Source organism: Anguilla anguilla, chromosome 7 (assembly GCF_013347855.1).
Source record: "Anguilla anguilla isolate fAngAng1 chromosome 7, fAngAng1.pri, whole genome shotgun sequence".
NCBI lineage: Eukaryota > Metazoa > Chordata > Actinopteri > Anguilliformes > Anguillidae > Anguilla > Anguilla anguilla.
Genome location: NC_049207.1, coordinates 17,902,698 through 17,924,945, shown reverse-complemented (window position 1 = coordinate 17,924,945; position 22,248 = coordinate 17,902,698). Strand labels below are relative to the sequence as shown.

The 22,248-nt window shown below is 53.6% G+C and overlaps 1 protein-coding gene across 9 annotated transcripts in view; it reads left to right on the top strand.

Annotated features, from left to right (window-relative positions):
* The window catches only part of LOC118232528 (ELKS/Rab6-interacting/CAST family member 1-like), a 223,498-nt gene that overhangs the window by 178,850 nt on the left and 22,400 nt on the right, over window positions 1-22,248 (top strand). For 6 of the 9 annotated variants that reach the window (XM_035427588.1, XM_035427594.1, XM_035427589.1 and 3 more), the window contains one exon: window positions 18,319-18,504. In XM_035427588.1, coding sequence (XP_035283479.1) covers window positions 18,319-18,504 — 186 coding nt within the window. Of the gene's footprint in view, window positions 1-857; window positions 926-18,318; window positions 18,505-22,248 lie in introns of those variants that run through there. The other 3 variants (XM_035427592.1, XM_035427595.1, XM_035427593.1) reach the window with 1 other exon arrangement.

Sequence of the window (22,248 nt, the reverse complement as noted above, 5' to 3'; positions counted from 1 at the left end):
TCCTTGTTTTTTTTTCCACCATACTTTATTACTTTAACCCTTTGAAAGAGTACTGTGGGTTTTTTGGGAATGTTTTTTCAACCTTCTGTGTCAGTGGTCTGGAATTCCACTGTCATCGTTACATCAGCATTAGAATGTCCAGTTAAGAACATTCTAATCACGTCTTTCTGATCTTAGGCCTTAAAGGCTTAATGATGAGTGAAGGTAGCAGAATGGGCTGTGGGAGTGAACATCTCAGTTCCTCCATGCAGGTTCAGTTCAGGTTTTTTTGGATTGGCAAAGGTTTCAATCATGAGCAGTGTCAGATTTATTTTTCCTGTGTTGAGGGAGAGAGGGATAGAGATGGAGACAAAGACGTTGAGAGTCTGCCCTTTGAGGCTAAATACTCAGGTTTCCATGTTCCTACATTCAAAGCTGTAGAACCCTGGACTCAGGGAACCTAGCTGTTTTATAATGCAAAGATATAAATATTGATACCTTGCTGGCCACTGAATGATGGGCTCCCTCTCTATTGCTGAGTTCCTCCTGAGATTTCTTTACACCAAGTTTTTCTTGCCAGTGTTTGAGTGTTTTGTCTTCCCACTGGAAGTTCCTCCATTTTGCTGCCTTCAGTCTAATCAAATTCTGTGACAGAAGTGTATAACCTGCAAAGACTTTCAGAAGCAGGGACCTCCTTTTTCTTTTTCTTTTTTCTTCTTTTTTTCCCCCCACTAGCTCTTTCAGCACGTCAAGAACCACTGATGACTGCATTTCTGTCGGCTTTACTTATTTAATATTTCTTATGTTTCACGCACTAACTGACTCTTCTTCCAATCCCATGCTGCGCTGGGCAAAACATGTCGCCTCTCAACCAATAGGATGACGAGGAGGGCATTTGGGCATAGCCAATCAGATGCCCTCTCTTGATGCCATTTTGTTCAGAAGGGTGAGCAACTTTATAAAAATGGAAATGAAGAATCACCATGTGATCACCTGCCTCTTTACCTGCCTGCATGATTCATTTAATTCAGTTTTTTTGATTCATCCTTTTCTCCCTTTCTTTCTCCTTTTGTGTTTACTGTCCTGCTGAACTGAGTTGGTGGCGTTTCCATCCTGGACTGTTTGCTTGTCATAATGGCCGTTCCATGATCAGAGCTTTGTGTCGCTGGCGTTGGTGTTCATTGGTGTTTGTGCTGCTAATGAATCGTTTTGTTTTTCGGGCCTTGAAGCAGGGGTTGCAACTAAACGCACACCACATGGATTTGGCAAAACAACCCAAAAACGCCTCCCCCTTCTGAAGCTCTAGGGCTGCTGGACCCCTTTCATTGGTTCAGTGTGCTCTCTGCACAGAGATAAATATGTAGCACAAGTTTGGTTTTAATCGCTTCCATATCCGTCACAGGGAATCGCATTGAAATGCAATATTCACTCAGATTTGCTGTCCTATATTTTAAGTGACCTTGCTGCGTTTTTTTTTTACGGTTTACGATCTTCAAGAGGAGCACTCAAAAAGCAATAAAAATCCCATATGCCTTTTCCAGTGTAGCTGTCCCGATCCCTCTCGGATTGATGGAACGTTGAGTCCAAAATGGATGTGCTCCTATCTCCCAGGAATGCCCGCTATCCAGCAGGGCGCCAGCTCGCCCACGGCACCTTCCGTGCTAAAGTGATTAGTCACATTATTATTATTATTATTATTATTTTTATTATTTATTATTGTTATTACTGCTTCTAGTCTCACCGCCGCTGCCGCTGCAGCTGATGTAATTGCAGTCCGCGGCTGCTGGCCGGCCGTGTTGATGGAGTTAGCAGAGGCTAGCGTCGGCGCGGCGCGGGCCCGCGCTCGCTCGGAAGAGCGAGGGGCGCATATCCGATGAGGCGGGGGAGTGAGGAGCGGGGCCGGGGCGGGGCCAGAGCGGCCCGGTCTGTTTAAGCATTAAATGCATTTCACGTTTCGTCGTGAGGGAACTCTTAACTCCGGGCGCAGGACCGGGACCTCCTCCTCCTCCTCCTCCTTTTTAAGGTGAACAATCCTCCAGGCTTAGTTTTTCCATCTTTACTCCCGTCAGGCCGTTCTTTCGTTGGAGGCTCCGATCGGACCCCGTCAGGCGGGGTGGCCTCCTTTACCCCACTTTTCAAACTGCGTTTACCGCGGTGATGGATGTGTGGGAGAGCAGCGGTGTCTGACACCCAATCAAACGGCTCGCGACGAATTCCCCTCCTCTTATTAGCGAGCGGCGTATTGCAAACACAGCATAATGGATGTCCTTCTCTACGGCTCGTGCAAATGTTTGAGTTCGAGATGTAAACCGTGACCATTTCATCAAGATTTTGCCGTCAGCACTTGGAGCTTTCCCAAATGCAGCAGCAACGGTGTCTCTGCGGTTTATGGGAGAGCATTTGAATCACAATTCACGTACCATATATGTGCACACAAGATTAAAGGAACTGCTCATTTTTGCATGACTCAAAAAACAAAAAAGAAATCCTGTAGTTTATTATTTACTTTTAGGGGTGGGAAGGGGAATTTCTAAGAACACTGGATTCTGCATAACACGCGATTTACGCCCTGCTCTTTGAGCAGATTTGCTTTGAGGGATGACGCCATGTCTCTCTCCAGTGCATGTGTTCATTACATTCATCCAGATTGCTGTAGGTTTATTTGTACGCCATGCTTCCTGGCCCTTGATTTCTTTCATGTGAGGCTCTGTTTCTGTTTATCTTTATTTTATTGTTGTTTTTCTGGGTTGCCTTTGTTTGCTTTCTGTTGACCGCTGGTGGCTTTTGAAGCGGTCACAATGGTGAATCGATGCGTATCTGTGTTTTTATTGGTCCTTAACCTCAACTATGTCATAATGTGTTGGTTTCCCATTGGAGAGCTCTGAAACCGTCATCCAATAGAATCAACAGAAAAACTAGTATTGCTGAACTTGGGACTCTACTGTGCATCCAGCCTACAGTGTCCCGTAAAGGGTTAGGTCAGGTAAATGCTCAGGTCAGCTACTTAAGAGTGCATGGTTTATCTCTCTGTCCTTCACCCAAACTATGCCCTTTCCTGCAGAACACAGGGAAGCCATTGCTCTGCTTCCTCAAGACGCATTTTAATTTGGGCCAGTACGCCCCTTCTCCAACGGCTTTCAAAAATATGTATGTGAAAACGGTTCCGCTCTGCAGCCGGGGGAAAGAAAAGCAAAGGATTTAGTTCTTGGCGTGTGCGCGCTTCTTATCTCTCTGCTACCAAGACTTGGACGCCTGCCCTGGAGGAGGAAATGAATGGCTAATTTTGTTAATATTGAATTTTATCGTGTGATTGATGTTAAGTATCCTTGAGCCTTAGAAGCGAGCCATATGGTGAAATGTATAGGGCAGTCCATAGGGCACCTGACTCTATAGCACATGGGCAGCAGCCTCCTCCTGTGGTCCTGTGTCTGTCTGTGATCCTCTCCACTTCCTACCTGTGTGAATAAAGCAAAAGAACTGTCTTGCCCACCTTAAAAATGAACCATACCAATACAATGTATTGTTATTATTATTATTATTATTATTATTATTATTATTATTATTATTCCTCTTTGCTGATGGTCCTAGAGCCAGAGGTGGGTTGGTGTGGAATGGGACAGTGAGGAAAGACAGACTTGGGGAAACCTGGGTACCGGTTCCTGTCTTTGCAGACAGTGGATCTCTGCAGGAACCTGCAGCACTGTCTGTAAACAGCCCTTGCATATCACTATCTGGTGCAGTTTAATACAATCTAAATCTCTGGAAGAGAGAGGCTGTCTAGGCTGCCTCATGTGTTGGGGCTTTTCTGTGCGGGCCTTGGTCTCTAGGAGCTGGTGGAGGAGGGTAGGACCCCACCTTGAGCCTCCTGCCACATGGAGCCACAGACCCCCCACCTCCCTACCCCTTTTCTTGGGGGTGTTGGTGAGGCCTGGCACACACGTGCCACAGAATCCAATTACACAGAACAGTATAACCAATTAAAAGCGAGGAAGGAAGCCGTGCGCGTGTGCGATGGCCGCCTCTCTCTGTCCATCGCAGACGTTACACAAGCCTCGCCGCGCGTTGCGTAACGGAGAGAGACGGAGTCCGGCTCGGCTGCTGCATGCCATTCCTGGGCTCCGTTCTGCAGCGCTCCCAGCTGCCCCAGAGCGGAGTCACTCCCCGCTGAACTCCGCGTAAACCCAGCATCCAGTCCCCCGCCCGGAGTCGTAAATTCACCCTTCACTGAGGAACACGGGGCCTACCTCCAACATGCTAACTAATCTCTGGGTTCAGTGCTTTTACAGGCTGGACCAGAAGAAGAACTCTTCTGTTGGTCAGGTACAGGAAAGAGACCGTCGTATATAAAGAGACCGTCGTGTAGAAAGTCTTTGCCGCCTGGTGGGAATTTTTTTGCTTTGTTGCTTGATATCATTAGAGGGTTTTGAAAAAAAAAAAGAAAAGTTCCATTAAGTCTCAGGCCTGTCCACTATATACTCACTATATTGATTCTTAGTTGTGGAGTTTGAATGATCATGTTCTCTACAGAGAATAGGGTTCAAGGCACTGAATGGTGGCATGGTGCTGTGGATAGGAAGATGGCTTTATCCCAACAGAGTTTTGACACTGGTGCTGCTAGTACATGATGGAAAATATTAATTAAATCTGTTTTTTTGGATTAGTGAATTTATTAAGTATGGTAATAACTGTTACTACTCTTTTTAAAATTATTATTAATATTACTTTTGTTATTGCCAGTAGTAGTTGTAGTATATAGTGTGTATGTATGTGTTGTATAATGGTGTACCAGCTGTGTAGTGACACTAGCCTTGATAGACACTGGGCCACCGCTGTTTACTGCCCTGGCAGACGCAGCTGGTGTGAACAGCAGCACATCGGCCAGACGCCAGCTCTCCAGGCCCGTGTGATTGGATCGGACTCCCCAGCGGGCCAGAGCGTCAGTTTACGCCCCAGAGGGCTGTAGATTTTGAGGCTGTGCCGGAGAGACCCGGGGGCTGCACCTGAGTGTGTGCAGCTCACCAGAGAGACAGAGCTCCAAGTCCCCCAGATGTGAGCTGGGAGTTGATATCCTTCCCTGAGAAAGTGCTCTTTTGGACGGACTAGAGCAGTGTTTCGGTAAAAGGCATGAGAAAACTTGGACCAGAGGTTGTACTGATAAGATACACTTGCTCTGTGTTTTCACAATTTATTTTTTCTTTTTGCCAAGGATCTGAGTCAGTCAGATGATCCTCGGAGGAGTCTGTGGGAATAGTGTCTCTTTGTTAATGTGTGAGTGAGCTAATGTGGTTTTAACCGAAACCTGGCCCTCCTCGGGTACGGGGCTGCCTGGTAGATAAGAGAATCATGGTGACGCAGCACAGTGTCATGTCCTCTCATAAATAAGTGGAATCTGTTCCTCCTGTAGCATTCCAGCTTTTTTTTTTAAATTATGGCTGGAATGATAGGAACCTGCTCTGGTTCTGGTTATTATGGCTGATAGGAACCTGCTCTGGTTCTGGTTATTATGGCTGATAGGAACCTGCTCTGGTTCTGGTTATTATGGCTGATAGGAACCTGCTCTGGTTCTGGTTATTATGGCTGATAGGAACCTGCTCTGGTTCTGGTTATTATGGCTGATAGGAACCTGCTCTGGTTCTGTTTCTGGTTCACCAGAGCTCTTGGCGTTACATGGCCCCGCCCTCCGTGCTTGATTGGCATCTCTGGCCTTGATTTCTGTGAGAGGCCCAGATGATGTCAGGGCTGGGCAGCGCTGGCACACAGACCACGTGTGTGAAGTGTTCATGTGTGCTCGTTCTCACGTCTTTCTGTTCTGCTAAAAAAAGCGATGTTTTCACAGTGCTGGTTACACTCAGCCACCGTCTCAGGTTGCCAAACCTGGCTTGGCTTACGTCGGGTGGGGTGGGGTTGGGGGGGGCGCTGTGGTTCAGTTGTGGTTCACAACATGGCAGTGGAGTGTTTGAGCTTCCAAAAAGAGATTTTGTCACATCCCACGCCCATCATTTGGAACCCTTCCTCTGTCATGAGGCTCTTTTATTCCTTTCTGTGGTCTCCTCAGAATACCAGTGGAAAAGCCAAGGTAAAGTGTGTGTGTGTGTGTGTGTGTGTGTGTGTGTGTGTGTGTGTGTGTGTGTGTGTGTGACTGTGTCTGAAAGCTGAAAGCTGCTGCCATTACAGCCTCTGATGTTGACTGTGTGCTGTTATCGAACCTCAGTCCATATCCTGCCATAGCGTTTTTAAAACTCCTCATCCTCGAGATTGTTTTAAGACTCCCCGGAGGTTCGGTCCCTCCTTCTGCTGTCCGTGAATAGAATAAAACCTTTAAAACCAGCCAGCGCTAATTTAACCCCCCCCCCCCCCCCCCCCCCCCCCCCCCCTCCAGTGCATGGAAAAGTGGAGCGAGTTGTGTTTTTCTGTCTCTGTGAAAGCCGCCCGGGCTGTTTGTGTATCTGCTAGCTCGCGGTCGCTAAGGGGCTGTGTGTCAGCGGCACGCTCTTTGATGCTGCAGGTTTATTTTCCTTTTCTCTTTCTTTCCTCTCGGCCCACGCTGTAATCGCGCCGTCCGCCGGGCCCCGCTCGCACCCGCGCGCAAAAACACGCTCTCTGGAAGCGGCGGCGGCTGGCAGCGCGCGTCTCTGTGCTCTCCTTCAAATCAACAAAGAGCCTGGCAGCCCGTTTGATTGGGTATTCCACGCTGGAGCGTTTTTTTTGGTGAGAGATGTATTGATTAAAAATGAATGGATAGAGATGAATAGAGGCACACACAAGAATGCGCACACGCACACTTATTCACACACACACACACACACACACACACTCTGACTCACTCGCTCACGCACACACACACACACACACACACACACTCATGGAAACACACAGGTTCAGTGAGGACCTGAGGTCCCAGATTCCTCGCCCGCGGGTTGGCCTCGGTCGGGGGGGGGGGGGGGGGTCGGTCAGGAACATTTTAATGGCGCATTAAAGCCTCTGCTGTCCCTCCTGGAGCCCGGAGAGGGGCGGGCGACGCAGCCAAGGCCACCGCGTTCGCTCGGGTTTGCGTCGCGGGCGAGCGCACGGAAAAAAACAGACGGGACACGACCGAGGGAACCACGCCACCACCTGTCCCTCCGAGAAAGCTCGCGCGCCCAAACTGGAATAGAACTGCTTGTTTTCCCACCCGCGCTCTGGGACGAGGTTCTGCCCCGCAGTCCGTCACTACGGGCCTCACCGCCGGCGGAGCTCACAAAACCGCCGTTCGCCCGTGGAAACCGGGAAACGTTTGGCTTTAGCTGGGATAGATTCAGTCTTCCGCAGTCCTCTGGCATCGAGAGGACTTTAAATACACGAGAAACAGACACCAGGTGATGTTCTTTCCTGTCTGAACCCTGGAGGGCACGGCCGCCGTGATTCCGGGCCTCGGCGGGGTCCGGTACTCAGGGGCCTCGCTGAAAGGGTGAAGCGGGACGCCGGGGCCTCTCTCTCTGCGCGGCGGGAGTCTGCGGTCGGAACGCTGTGCGCCCGGCCCAGCTCTGCCGCTGCCCCGGGACGCTTCGCTGTGCTGCATGTGTTAATGGGGCTGCCTCTGAGCCAGGGGTGCGTGTCATTTTGGACCGCGTCCTCCGGACGGGAGAAGGCTAATACGCTTAAGTAATGGAGCGTGACCGCAGGCAGTGGAAAAACTGAAAGGAGCGCGCTTATTTTAGGAGAAACGGGCCTCTGATAACAGGATTGTTTTTTCCACCGGCTTTATTTGGCTTTATGACTCCTCTGGAGTTATATTTGCGGATGCTTGTTTGGACGGGCCCCACTAGTACTTTGCAGTCTGTCATAGTACTCTAGAAAAGTGCTACGAGCCCAAAAACAGACTGCTTCCTTCGATTCCCTTGGTTAAGGGGCGAAATGCTGGCATGGTGAGGTGGATCTCACACGGACTATCCTGCCGATGTGGAACGCCAGCGATAACGCGGTTATGCTGTCAAGAGAAGCGGTGGGAGGAGCTAAAGACGCAAGCGGAAGCCCTTACACGTGCGTCGCAGTCACCCCGGTAACAGGCCAGGCACGCGACCTCGCTCGGAAGCGTAGTGTTCTGCAGCGCCTTCCCGTTTCGCGGCAGTGGGGCAGCCGTTCGTTTGGGTTTGTTTGTTTCCCCCGCCGCCCAGCGGAGCTCAGTCTGTCGAGGGGCCTCGTCTCGTTCCCGCTAGCGCTCGGGCTCCAGTCAGAGTCGTAAAATAAAAAAAACTACATTTCCCATTAGGCCCTTTTGTCTGGTGGCTTCAGATGCTCCCATGCAGAGCGCCGCGTCTCGGTCCCGCGTTTATCGATTCCCCCCCGTTATGGTTTCTGCATAGCGCTAATACACTCCCAGCAGCGAGTCGATAGCGGTAATGGCTTCCAGACCCGCCGTGGGGGGGGGGCGGAGCTCGCGCGGCAGCCCCCTCCGCTTGATTTAAAGGGCGATTCGAGACGCCGCGCTCGGCCCCCGTCCCCGCCGCTCCTGTCCGCTCGCGATCTTAAATCTTTCAGCTCATTTAGCGCTTAACTAGGCATGGACAGAGCGAGCGGAGGAGGGGGGGTGGATTAGCCAGGCCTGGGCTCCGGCAGAGTTACACACTGTCCTCGCTACGCTGCCAGTGCGTCGCTCTGGCGTTACTCTCGCTCTTACACTCGATGCTCTGCGTCAGTTACAGCTTTGTGGCCTGCGTTCTCTCTTAAACCATAATGGCACACTGTGTGTGTGAATCCCAGCATGCCCCACAGAGCCAGTCTGTGAGAGAGGCAGAGGAAGAAACAGTTAGATGAGCCATTTCAGCTTTAACAACACGTCATTTTATCATCATATGAGAAAGCGTCCCCTCCTGTGAAGATCAGCTCGCCCTCCAGCACAGAAGATCTTAGATTAGGTTTCAACTGAAAATCGGTTAGCGGTTTTTGCCTTCACCAATAATCTCAACACGCAGCATCCTGGTCTCTGTAGTTTTCAGTCACTTCTTCCTGCTTTGTCAGATAGCCATTTTTACGTACAGTGGATGGTGTACGTATAGAGAGAGAGAGATAGAGGGGTGGAGGTGGAGGAAGGAGCAGGGGGGGGTGGCCTGATGCCGCCCAGCAGCGGGTGGAGGTGTGGCTGCTCTTGAGGGGCCCCGGTGGGTGAAGCGTATCAAACAGGATGAGTGTCAGCAACCCCACACCACAGACCGGATTATCCCCCTGACTGTTTGAGTGACATCAGCTCTGAGCTCCACTGTGGGCGGGGGGGCGAGGTGGGGGGGGGCATACCTACGCATGCCGAGCGCAGCAGGAGAAACTGCGCTGATTGTGTGTTTTCCACCCCGGGACCAGGAGAGAGAGCCTTCACTGAGTAATCCTAATTAGTTTATCAGTCCTCTCGCAGCGGAGGAGTCACCCCCCCCCCCTCCGCCCCCGCCCGTATCCCACGGTCGGCAGATCAGCGAACGTGTGCCTCTCGCTCTGAAACCGGAGCCTTATCCCGTACGATTGGCCAGCCGCAGCCGAGAACCAGCGGCCTCCTTCATCCTGTCTCAGCCGCGGGGATCAGGGGACGCTTTCCCCGCCGGCGTGTTCCACCGCGACGCGCTTCCCGCCCTTTGTTTGGAGGGGGCGCTGTTGAGGCGGGTAACGGAGCTGATTTAGGACGCGGCGGTGGGAGCCGGTGGGAGGTCGCGGGGGCGCGTGCGCGTTGGGAGCGGTGCTTTGGGGCTCTACCGTAAACAGACCGGGCCGCCAATCGGACCCTGACCCCCCCGCCCGCCACCTCCCGGGGTCCCTGATCTTCTGCAGCCCCTTCAGAGGCTCGGCTGGGAACGGAAAGGGTTAAGAACGCACCGCTCTTCTCCGCGGAGAGCCCGAAATCTCCTCCCGTCAGCGCGCGCCGACGCGGCCCTGTCACAGCCGCTAATACCGCCATGCTAATGCGTCTGGCTGCGCTCCCTCTCTGATCCGATGCACGAGGTCCTCCAAGACATGTCTGGGAAAGCGATGCCAGGAGGTATTCTGAGGTAGCTCGATGAACGCGGGCGCGCTCGTCGTATTCTAAAGCCTGGCGGTGCGTACGGCGGGGCGGGGCGGGGCGGGGCGGGCGGGGGACGCGGCGAGACGGGTGCCTTCCGCTGCGTCCGCGGGCTGTCAGCGGGGCGGCTGATTTCTCGGCCCGATGGGGGTTCCTGCGTTTTTTTTCGGGGTGGTGCGTCCCACCGTGGGGAATTTGGGGGGGTGGGGTCGATAAGGGCGGAGCCCCGTTGATGAGGAGCCAAGGAGCAGAGGAAGCTCTGTGCGTGTTCACGTGTGACGGTTACTCACCGCGGAAAGCTCGCTCATTCTTTCACCTCCGCTGTTACTCAGTGAGGAGGAGGAGGAGGAGGAGGAAGGGGGGGTTATCAGCTCAGGTATGGTGCTCTCTAGCCTGGAGGGAGAGGAGCTCATCTCTTCATATGACTGTATGTCTGTTATTTTCATCATCATTCACCCCAAAGACAACCCCCCCATCCCCATGCAAAAACACCCCTCCCCCATATACACTCACCCCTCCCCCATGCACACTCACCCCTCCCCCATGCACACACCCCTCCCTACTCTGTATGTCTGGGTTGTAGCTGAAGATGCTGCATATCCTGGCTCGGAGAGGGGCATGACCCCACCATGACCCCTGAAGCTCTCTTCCACTTCGTCTTTAGCTCCATTTCTGGCTCTCTCTCTCTCTTTTAGCCTGTCTCTTCATCTCACGCTGCTCTCCTCTCCCTCTCTTTCCGTCTCTCTGTCTCACGCTGCTCTCCTCTTCCTCTCTCGCCCGTCTCTCGCTGGCCGCAGTGTGGGGTACCGCCGCAGGAAGCCGGCCTTTTCCAGGGGTGCGTTGTCGGGGACTCTCCCGGGGCTCGCGTGAACATCATTTCCTCTCAGCGGTCGGAGGTCGGAGGGGGGAGGTGAGGGGGGAGGTGGGAAGCTGGGGAGGGGGGGAGGTGGGGAGGGAGGGGGGGTCGGAGCGCATCTGGAATAGCTGAGCAGCGGAGGCTCCCCGGGGGCGTGGGTGGGTACAGGAGCACCGCTGCGATTTATTTCACTCAGGACGGGGGGGGTCAGAAGCTGACAGCACTGAGCTGTGGCAGCAGCACCCCCCTCCCTCCCCCCCTCCCCTGTCCCCCTCCCGTCCTTTCCTGCCACTCACTGAGAATGCAGCCTTCCTCTACAGACACCCCCTCCCTCCCACCCCAACCTCCCTAACCCCCACACACTCTGAGATGGTGTGCGGTTCTCCAGTTAACATGCGGGAGGCCCTCTCTCAAAGACAACCCCCCCGCCCTCCCCCATGCACACTTCTGACAGCAGCCTGTGAACCACGCTCATGGCCAGTAACACCATTAGCACGCTTGTTTTTGTTTTGTTTCTAAGGAGAGCGGGATCCACTAACTCTTGACCACCGTTTATCATAATGTAACACTGCAGACGGAGGTTTTGTCTGTGTGATGGCTAGTTTGGCTACAGTGCCAGAGATGTCATTGAGTGCAGGGCAGTGATGGCCATGGAGGCAGTACCCTCTGCTCAGGTTACTCAGACTGGCAGTGTACTAGCTCCTCGACCCGAGGTCCCCAAATGTGACGGGCACTGCAGAGAGGGACGGTGCTCTCCCCGAGTCCCTTTTGTCAATCTCTCTCCTCTTTTTCCTAACTGCACCCTTCTCCTCATCAGACCTGGGAACAGGAGAAGGCTTGACCTTTGACCCTTCACCTGCAGTGTCTTCGCTGTCTACCCTCCCCCCGGCTAACCTCCAGTAAATTTAAAAGGAGATAAAGATAAACACCTTCACTTGAGGTTTTCCATGCGCTCACCGGCAGCTCTGCTCTGTTCTTTTGGAGCTTTAGAGCGCGGGGATTCACACGTATGCAGCAGCGTGGAACTCTCTGTCCCAGACTACAGGGGTCACGGTGTGCTTATATGGTGCTGTGGAGGTGAATTTAGGAATTCCGGCTGCTTCCAGTATCCACAGAGTCTGTTTTGTTCTCCTAACCTCTTCCTATCCTTTCCTTTCCTACCGGATTCTTTTGGAATGTCAGCCGATCAGCTGAAAGCCAAGGTTTGAATCATCAAATATATTTTGGGTTTTTATTTGGTTTTTTATCTGATTAGCCATTGACATATCCATGGAAAAGGTCAGGACTGATCTGATTCTCTGATGGCTGTATGGCTGAGGGGTGTTGCTTTGCCAAACCTTGGCCTGGGTCAAATTGGCGGACACCAGAGAGCAGACATTTTGTTCCCGGGACCAGTTCAGCCGAATGAGGGCCAGCCAGAGGAACGTAAGCCATGCCTGGAGGCCGATGGTGAAGGCCGCGGGCGGGGCACAGAAATGGCACTGGAGCCGCGCGGGACGGACAGGCTCACCTGTTCCCAATCTCTGCCCCGCGTGAACGCGAGCCTCAGAGACAGCCCCCGCCGCCTGCGAGCGCGTGCCTCCGTTCGTCTGTACCCCCCCCCATCCCATCCCCCATCCCCCGCCTCCCACTCCTCGCTCCCCGTCCACCACCCCTACCCCCACCCCGCCACCCCTCCCCCAGCATTTGGCAGCTATTTTTCTCCCCTGTCATTTTTTGAGTAGGTGCTTTGTCTTCTCTTGAAAAGCGCTTTGCAGCGGGGGCCCGCCGGCCATGTTGGGCGGTGGGAGGGTTTCTCTCCTGCAGCCGGCAGTGATGTGTGGCTGTAAGGAGATACGCCATAAAGCTGCAGAGCTGCGGCCCGACTGCTCCCAGCACCTCCCCCCGCACTGCCACACACACGCATATACACACACGCACACCCATACGTATACGTACACACACACACACACACACACACACACACACGCACATACATACACACACACACACACACACACACACCCATACACATATACACACACACACACATCCACTCTCACATACACGCACACACACATGCACACACACTCACACGCACACACTAACACGATCACACACATTCACACAGACACACACACACACACACACACTCTCATTCGCACACACACACACTCGCAGACGCATTCACACACACACACACATACACTCTGGGCTCTTTGTCTGTGGATCACAGGGAGTGAAAATGAACTTCTGTTGCTGGGAAGTTTGAGGCATTCCAGGTGTTTCTAGGTGCAGGAGAGAGGACACTTATTCATAAGGTTCCACCCAGGTGACCTTTCAGCCATGTCCCTCCACTCCTTAGGTCTAGCACAGCTAACGTGGATCCCAAGCAAGCTCCAATCACTGTACTCGATAGCATAACAACTCTTCCCTATAGGAACTTATATGGTGGCAATCACAGGAAGTGACACGCGAAACCTGTTAACTGAAGTGTTGCACCGGGGCACACTTACCTGCGTCAGGTAAATCCTGGGCTGGCTCAGACTGCTCTGGATCAGGGATCCTTGCCTCGTGTCTGACGGGGTTTTTCTCTGGCTGCCTGCGGTGTGGCTCTGGGGTGACGGGCTTCAGGGAGGACCGGGTTCACCTAGGTTACCGAGCGTGTGGGCCGTCCTACGACTGCCTGAGTGACAGCATTGATCCGCCCCCTTCTCCCCTCCCCCACGCCACGGAAAGAGAGAGGGGGTATCAGGTGGTGCCCCCCGCAGGCTGATCAGAAGGTGTTGAGAGCAGGGTGCCAAATCCCCCACGCTCCCCGCCCCGTCCCATTGAAGAGGAGGCCCGGTTTTATTTTAGGGGAGGCCAGGGCAGGCGAGCCGCGGGCTGGTGTTTCGGCAAGTCGCCACACAGGTCCTCAGAGAGCGGCGAAGACAGCTTCTTTTAGGAGGGGATAATAAGGAGGAAGGCCCTGGGGGGGGCAGCGCAGTGGGCAGCAGCCCCGGGGGTGGGGGGTGGGGGGCAGCAGGGATCAGAGCGGGCCTCAGAAGCCCCTGGGGGGGGGGGAAGATAAGACTGATTGAATTCTGGCCCACATTTGCAGGGTGGACACAAACCGTCTGCCAACATGGGGCGTGTGAGGCCGTTAGGGGGGTGGGAAGGGGTCGGCTGCCTCCAAGGGGGGGGGCTCAACCTCCCTGCTCTCCCTCTTCTGTCAACCAGTCTCCTCTCAACCCTTCTGCAGCTGGGCCAGCAAAGGATTCTGGGAGGAAACTCGTCACCCGGTAACCGGCACCAGACCGTGTAACGGGTCGGCGGACGAGCCCGTAATCAGGAGAGATTCCCTGGAGGCAGTACCCTTCGCGGCCGGCTCGGGCGAGAGGGCTGATGGGACCCGCGTGACGCCGCAGAGTTTAGTGAGGAAACGGGCCGACTCTCTCAGCCGCTGCGCTCGTGAAACAGAAGCTCGATTGCGTCGTTAAAAACGTGCGCTCCGCACGCCCCGCACGCCCCGCACGCCCCCGAGCAAACACGAGCGGAGATGAAGGGCTTCTCCTCCCGCCGTGTACGCGACCCGGACGGAGAAAGCGGAAAGGCAGACCGCGCTGGAGCCGGAGGGCCCCCCGTAAATCCCTCGCCCCGCTGTAGCCGCTGTCATTACCGCCGCGTTGTTTATTGGCTTGGCCGATGCCTCCGTCCGCCCGCGCGCGCTTTGGATTCAGGAAATGACAGGAAGTTCAGGAAGGTGCCAAAACGACAGGGCTTTTTTTCTGTTTCCGGCGTGTGACAGCAACGTGGAGACGCGTGGAGTGGCGGTGTCACATCCGGAGCGCGCCAGCCCCCCCCGAGCTCGGCTGGGCAGGCTGACGGCTCCTCGTCTCGGCTGCCAAGCGGGCCGAAGGCACAGCCGGGGGTTTTCCCGCCGAACCGGTGCGGCGGAAGACTGTTTATCAACACCCGTGGCAGCCGAGCCTGGAGGAACCCTGCTGTCTGAGCAGCTAACTGTGGGGCGTCCACAGGACCCTGAGCCGCTCGCGTCTGATAGCGTGGAGCTCCTTCACTAATTCCCGCATGCATATCCCCCCTGTTTGCAGAAAGGGGAAAAGAAAAAGTTCTAATCCAATCACTGGCTTGGCTTTTGTAAAGCCTATTGGAGCATGAAGCACTCCCAGTCAGCCGTGCGACAGAGAGCAGAGCGCTGTGCGGGCGTGTGGCACAGCCCGGATTGGTTTTGTTAAAGCTGTTTTTAGCCAACAACCGCCCCCCACTCCCCCCTCCCCCCCTCATCCCCTTCTGAAATAGATGCTCAGTCGCGGCGGTTTTGGGGGCTTCAATCTGACCGCCCTGTTAAAGCCGTGCCCGTTTAGGGACGGCTCGCTACAGCGGCTAATCCTGCATCGACCTCCGAGGTTTTCTGGAAGACCGGGTCTCTGTTCAGTGCTGCTCTCTTTAGTGCTGCTCACAGTTGATATTTTTGCGGGTCTCTCTCTTTAGTGCTGCTCACAGTTGATATTTTTGCGGGTCTCTCTTTAGTGCTGCTCACAGTTGATATTTTTGCGGGTCTCTCTTTAGTGCTGCTCACAGTTGATATTTTTGCGGGTCTCTCTTTAGTGCTGCTCACAGTTGATATTTTTGCGGGTCTCTCTTTAGTGCTTCTCACAGTTGATATTTTTGCGGGTCTCTCTTTAGTGCTGCTCACAGTTGATATTTTTGCGGGTCTCTCTTTAGTGCTGCTCACAGTTGATATTTTTGCGGGTCTCTCTTTAGTGCTGCTCACAGTTGATATTTTTGCTAGTACCTCATCAGTTCTTCTCAGGGAAATTTGGGGGGGGGGGGGGGTCAGCTCTGCGAAGCGCTGACTGGTCCTTCTCAGATTCCCCCCCCCCCCCTTCTTTCCCCCGCATTGGCAGTTTGGTCATTCAGAGCTTGTGTGTGTTTCTCCCATGAGCCCCTTCCCTGAGATCAGAGAGCGGCGTCGCGGACGCGGCGTCCTCAGACTGCCGCCCTGGGATTACTTTCCAAGGGCGTCAGACACGAGATATCTTAAGCAGGCTTCCTGTGAGCTCGGAACGCCGCTGCGCGCAGAGCCCTCTCCCCTGCTCTCAGCGGCCGGGGAAGCGCGGTAGCTAGGATACGCCGATCGCCGCGGATGCCTGGCTCGTCCCGGCGCCGCCGCTCTCGCTGACGACGCCCCCGGGTTGTTCGAGGGGCTCGGTGGGGATTTGGGGAGGCGCGTGTCGGGATGGCCCACGGCAGCGCTCCTCCTCAACGCCTCCTCCTGTCCTGCAGGCGCTGCCTAATTGGAGGAATATTGTATACGGTGCAGGAATATACGTAGGTGTCAGAAATCAGTTTTTCCGTGCTGCAACACCATCGAATGTACACTGCCCTGCCCTGTAGACCTGGAGCTGGTAATGCAGCTCTTATACTGTATGGCCTGTAAGTGTGAAGCGTGTGAGGGCGAGTGAGGGAGTGGAGTGTTGGCTCAGTAGGGTTCCTGAGCTCTCCTGTGTGGTGAAAGGGAGGGAGTGAGGTAGAGAGCGTGTGAGGGAGGGAAAAAGAGAGGGAGTGAGGTGGAGAGGGAGTGGAGGAGAGAGGTGAGAGGGGCCATGGGATGAGTGTGGGTTTCCAGGCTCTCGATGCCCCGGTCCTGTCAGAGGGGCTCCTGCAGGCGCTGCCTAATTGGTTCCAGAACCAGGGATCCGTTTGCGGCCCACAGGAGACATTCCTCCTGAAGGAACCGGCCTGTGAAATTCTGACCTCCCCGCTCTCTCTCTCTCTCTCTCTCTCTCTCTCTCTCTCTCTCACTTTCCCTTTCTCCCTTCATCCTTCTGCCTCTCTCTTTTGAGCTTTCATTCAAGCTCTCTCTCTCTCTCTCTCTCTCTTTCTCTCTCCCCCTCCCTCCCTCCCTCTCTCCACACAGGAGAGCTCAGGAACCCTACTGAGCCAACACAAACAGAATAACGTTCTACCCTGGAAAAGATACACGGGGTAATAAGAATTAATAAAGTGTGCGGACACAAATGCTCCCGTTCCTGCGGGCGCACAGGGGAGAGTCGGACCTCAGCCCAAAACAGACCCCGCTCCCCCCCCCCCTCCCTGTCTGGCGCTCGATCTCCCCCCCTCCTCGTTTGTTTTTCTCTGAAAGGGCGCATGTTCTCGCGGCTCCCCACGTACGCGCATTCGACACTCTTTGACGTCTCTGGTGCTGAGTTTAATAAAACATTTTTAAAAAGGGACGTTTATTTGGCAGAGAGCGAAATCGATGAGTCCCTCTCCCCCGCGCTCGGTCCTGTTACGGCTAAACAGTTGGGAAAGCTCCCCTCAGAGTGGATGTCTCGGGTTTTTTTCGCTTGGAGAAGACAGGCGCGGCGCTCCGCTCCAGGAACCGGCAGCTAGCGCTCGCTGGGCCTGTGAAACGCAACACGATGCGTAGCAGAATGCGGTCGCTAACTAGCGCCTCACCGCTCCCCCGTTTCGATACGCCCGTCTCCATGTGTCCGCCTCGGCCTTCTCCCTCCTCCCCTCACAGATCACACCTGAAGGGGCCCGCTTGTGTCAGTCCGGGCCCCTATTGTCCCGTCTAACGCGTGAGGGCACTGAAGCCCACAGGAGTGCATTGGCTCAACCCGCCCTCCCCATGACTCAGCTATGCTCAGCTGAGTGTGTAGAGTATTCATACTGCAGTACTCCTGCCTGATCACCCATTGGCTTGGTCACAGACCGAACTCTTAGGGGAAGACACCAATTGGCTTGCACACAGACAGGATTATCAGGGTTGACCAGCCATTGGCTGGCTCGTGGAGTTTCCTCCGGTTTCCAGGGTTGATTGTGTTTCAGAGCTCTCTTCATTATGTTTTTGGTTCTGGTTCCTCTGGTTCATCACCTTTTCTTTCTTTCATTCCATCTATCCTTTGTTGTATAAATTTTAATTTGTTAATTTATGTGCTTATGTGAAAGAGATTATTATCATAGAGAACCTTGTGTATCCCCTGGAGCTGTGCTGCTCTGGAGGAGTGTGTTGTACCTGTTTGTTCTGCATGCGTGTATATGTTGCATTGAAGGTCTTACGTGTGAAGATCCAGCAGTTTAGCTCTCAGAAAGCTTCCTGCTGTAAGATCCGAGGGTGACTGCGTCAGTGCATCTTGGTGGCAGTGCCGCTTCATCTCTGTCTCCACCGTTCCCATGGTTCCCATAAAAGATCCCGCCCCTTTTCTGTTCGCTCGTGTGGAACACGAGTGTCTCGATTTGAGCTCCATCTGGGATCAAAGGGATTCTCAGAAACAAATTCTCAGATCTAAACACAGTCGGCTCTTTCCTGATTAGACAATCACTTGTAACCTGTGAAATAAAATGCTGACTTGAGAATGAAGTCCCCTTTGGTTTCGAACATCAAACAGAGTGAAGTGTTCAGTGATTGGGTGAAGAGAGTAAAAGATTGGTTCTGAAGCCTTTCTCCCTCTGCCTGTTTCGGGGGGTGTAGATCATCCCCCCTCTTTTAGACCTCAATCAGAACCGCAGTAAGCTGAAACTCTACATTGGCCACCTGACCGCCTTGTGCCACGAGCGAGACCCCCACATCCTGCAGGACCTGGCCCCGCCCACCGCCTATCACCGCAGCGACCGAGCAGCTTGGGAGGACGAGCTGCAGAAGATGAGTCCGGAGCAGGTGGGCCTACCTCTCTCTCTCTCTCTCTCGTTCTCATTCTCTGTCTCTCTCTCGTTCTCTCTCTCTCTCACTCTTGCTCTCTCTCTCTCTGTCTTTCATTCTCTCTCTGTCTCTCTCTCTCCCTCTCTGTATATGTCTCTCTCTCTCTCTCTCTCTCTCACACACACACACACACACACATTTGAATAGTGAGTGTTTTTATATGTCTCCACTTGGACACACGCAGCAGGGGGCGTTAGTCTGACAGGAAGCTGACGGGCAGGAAGCTGAGAGCCCTGCGCTTCGTCAGCAGAGCAGTCACTCCCAGAACCCATTACTTATTCAGGTCCCATCTCCATAGCACTCTTCAGTCTGCTGTGCCTGACGCCTCCAGAGAGAGCCCGTTAGCGCACGCTAGCCCTGCAGCAGTGGTTTAGGAGGGAAATGGCGGGTTTGATAGCGTAAGGGTTAAAACAGCAGCGGGCGCAGGGCTTGGGCACTCGAGTTTGTCACCCACTGATTATTAGAGACATCTGGCCTGGACTCCCGAGCAAGCCCCGAGCTGGCATTAAAACGCCGCGGCCGTAAATCTCCCGCTCCCTGTGAAGCAGGAATGTCATTCGTTCCCTTTATTGAGTGGAATGTGTGCATTCGGAAAATAAATAGCCCAATATACTGTTTTTCTAAGCCTCATTTTCTGTTACTTTAAACAGAAAATTTAAAGCTGCCCACACCTCTCTTAAAGATGGGGGCGGCAGGATGGAGAGAGGGAGAGTGATTGGAAGAGGTGCTGAGGAGAGAGGGAGAGAGAGGGAGGGAGGGAGAGAGCGAGAGAGAGAACATGGAGAACTCTGTTCAGTCTCAAATTATCCTGAGTCATTTAATGTTATTTTTTGCAATGTAAAATATGATGTATTGTTATTCAGACTTTTTAATTTAGTACTTGTTTACTTTCTTCCCAAATGTTTTTTCACATATTTGCTATAGCCGCCTCGAATGGTAAATTATCTCCAGATAAAAGAGGTCACCCGATCACATCCAGCACGGCTCCTCCTCGCTCCAGATACATTTTTTACTCGGGGAGTGTGCGAGGGAAAGGAGGGAGGGTGGCGGTGCGGACCCTGCACCACGCCCTCGCTGGAAAAGCCCCTCCCCTCCACAGCCTGCGCAGCGCAGCGCCCGCACGCTCCTCAGCGCGTCACGCTGTCCGCCTGGCAGGTTTCTGGCACGGCCAGACTGCACTGAAAAGCCTTTTTTTAATGTGGGCTGCCCGATGACAACCGTCTGGCCCGGGAACAAATGTTTCAGAAGTTTTATTTTGCCGCAAGCGAACCGGGAACTCTGGCACTTTGGGCAGGGGTGGGGTGGGGTGGGGGGGCTTTACGTTATTATTTTTTTGGTCCCGGTGAGATGGCTTTCATCGGCGAACTTGCCCCCAGGTCAAAGGGCCTCCCCCAGGTGTGTTTTGGCCCGTTTGCTGGAACAGGATGGAGGCAGCTGCCACAGTGTGGAAACACAGGCCCTTACTGTACTGGAGACTCAATACTGTACATGCCCTGGAGGCTGAGGAGCTGTCGCCGCTCTGATTGGCCGATGGCTCAGCGTGCTCGGGGATCAGTCAGGCGGGACAGTCCTGCTTGGGCGAGACGTTGAACAGGACAGGTAGCCCCCTCCTTCTGCGCCCGGGGAGAGATGGGCCCTGCTTTCTGTAGAACAGAGGTTTCCAAACTTCAGAAGGCTGGGATGGATACTTTTTCTGTGACCAACCCACCTACAATAACATGTAGCCTAAAATGTTGGAATGAAATCTTACAGAATCTATTTTTTCCCCGGTAGACATCAATATGACTGCAGTGGAAGAATATGACTCAGTGCCAGGACCGGTTCCACTGGCTGGTATCCTGGGCTTGAACGCCAGATTCCTTTAGCTTCTACCACGCTAGTCTTTGTCACACTCAATTTTAAAAATGTACAGATGTGAATACAAACTTCTCAAAATGCCTGTTCTTCAGAAAGGCTGAGCACAGTACAGTTTAAAATGTGCATCACTCCTGAACTGTGCGATGTTCAGGAGCTCGTACTGGGCCGCTCTTTGTGTCCGAGCGCGTCGGTGCGGGGTGGTTTGAGGCCTAACGCCGCGGCTCTTTGTGCCGGGGCAGATGCTGCGCTGGATTGGATGAAGACGGAGCGTATCTCGGTTGGTGGATCTCTGGCTCCGGCCACCTCCGTCGCTGTCCGCATTCCTGTCCTGTCAGGCGTGCGGGTCTGTGATATACGCGCTGTTTATCCGAGAGCGCCTCTGCTTTTACCACATCTTTATCCGCTCAGCCGTGCCTCCGCCCACGTGACTGCGCTCCAGACCGTGAGCCGTTTGGGTTCAGCTGAGGCGGGCCCCGCGTACGGGAGGAACGTCTTTAGCCCCGGGCCCGAGCAGCGTTTGATATTCAGAACATCAAAATAAAACGACGCGATGCGCATTTGGTGTTCGGAGCGGCTCCGGCTCCAAGCGCCATCTTCCAGGAGGACGCTCGCGATTTCTGGGAAGATGGCACGTCTGCTTAGCGAAAGAGTGTGGGAGAAGAGTGCGAGAGAGAGAGGTGAGGACAGATCGATGATAAAAAATTTGAGGAATGCCCTTTGACCCCCCTCCTCTTCGCCGCAGATGTTTTCCTTTGCGGAACGGGATTGCATTTCTGGAAATCGAGCGGCGTTAGCGGCTGCTTATTGTTTGAGTGCGCGGGCCGGTCTGTCTTTCATAAGGGCCAAATGATGCTGTAGTTAACAGCTTTTTACGGGCTGGTTTTAAGGGGCCTGGCAGCCCAGCCTGGCGGCGCATGTGGAGGCCTCCGTCAAGGAGGCCAGTGATGTCACTGCGGAGCCCGGCCTCCACCCACTGCTACAGCACCCATTCAGCCCTGCACCGCACTGGGCACTGCCCATTTACTGGAGTGATGTAGACAACACTGCGTACACACACTCAAACATACATACACAGTCTCACACACACATACACACAAATACACAGTCTCACACACACACACACACACACACACACACACTCTCTCTCTCTCTCTCTCTGTCTCACACACACATACACACAAATACACAGTCTCACAGACACACACACACACACAAACAGTTCCTCTCTCTCTCACACACACACACAGTCTCTCTCTCACACACACACACACACACATACAGTCTCTCTCTCTCACACACACACACACACATACAGTCTCTCACACACACATACATACACATACACAGTCTCTCTCACACATGCACACTCACTTACACACACACACACACACCCTCACACGCACACACACTCACACTCACGCGCACACACACACTCACACGCACACCCTGGGGCTTGTGTGTCATTTCTCTGGGACAAACAATAATAACATCTTTATTTATAAAGCACTCATATTGCAAAGTGTTCAAATTACGCTACAATAAAAACAAAAAGGTTTCCAAGTTTCCAGAGCCCAGGACCCAGTTAATGTGTGAATACATTTTCTGTGAGATGGAGACGCAGACACACACACACACACACACACACACGCACACGCACACGCACACGCACAAACACACACACACACACACAAACACACACACTCACACACACACACACACTCACACACACACACTCACACACACACACTCACACACACTCACACACACACACACACGCACACACACTCACACACACACACATGCACACACACTCACACACACACACACACACTCACACACACACAC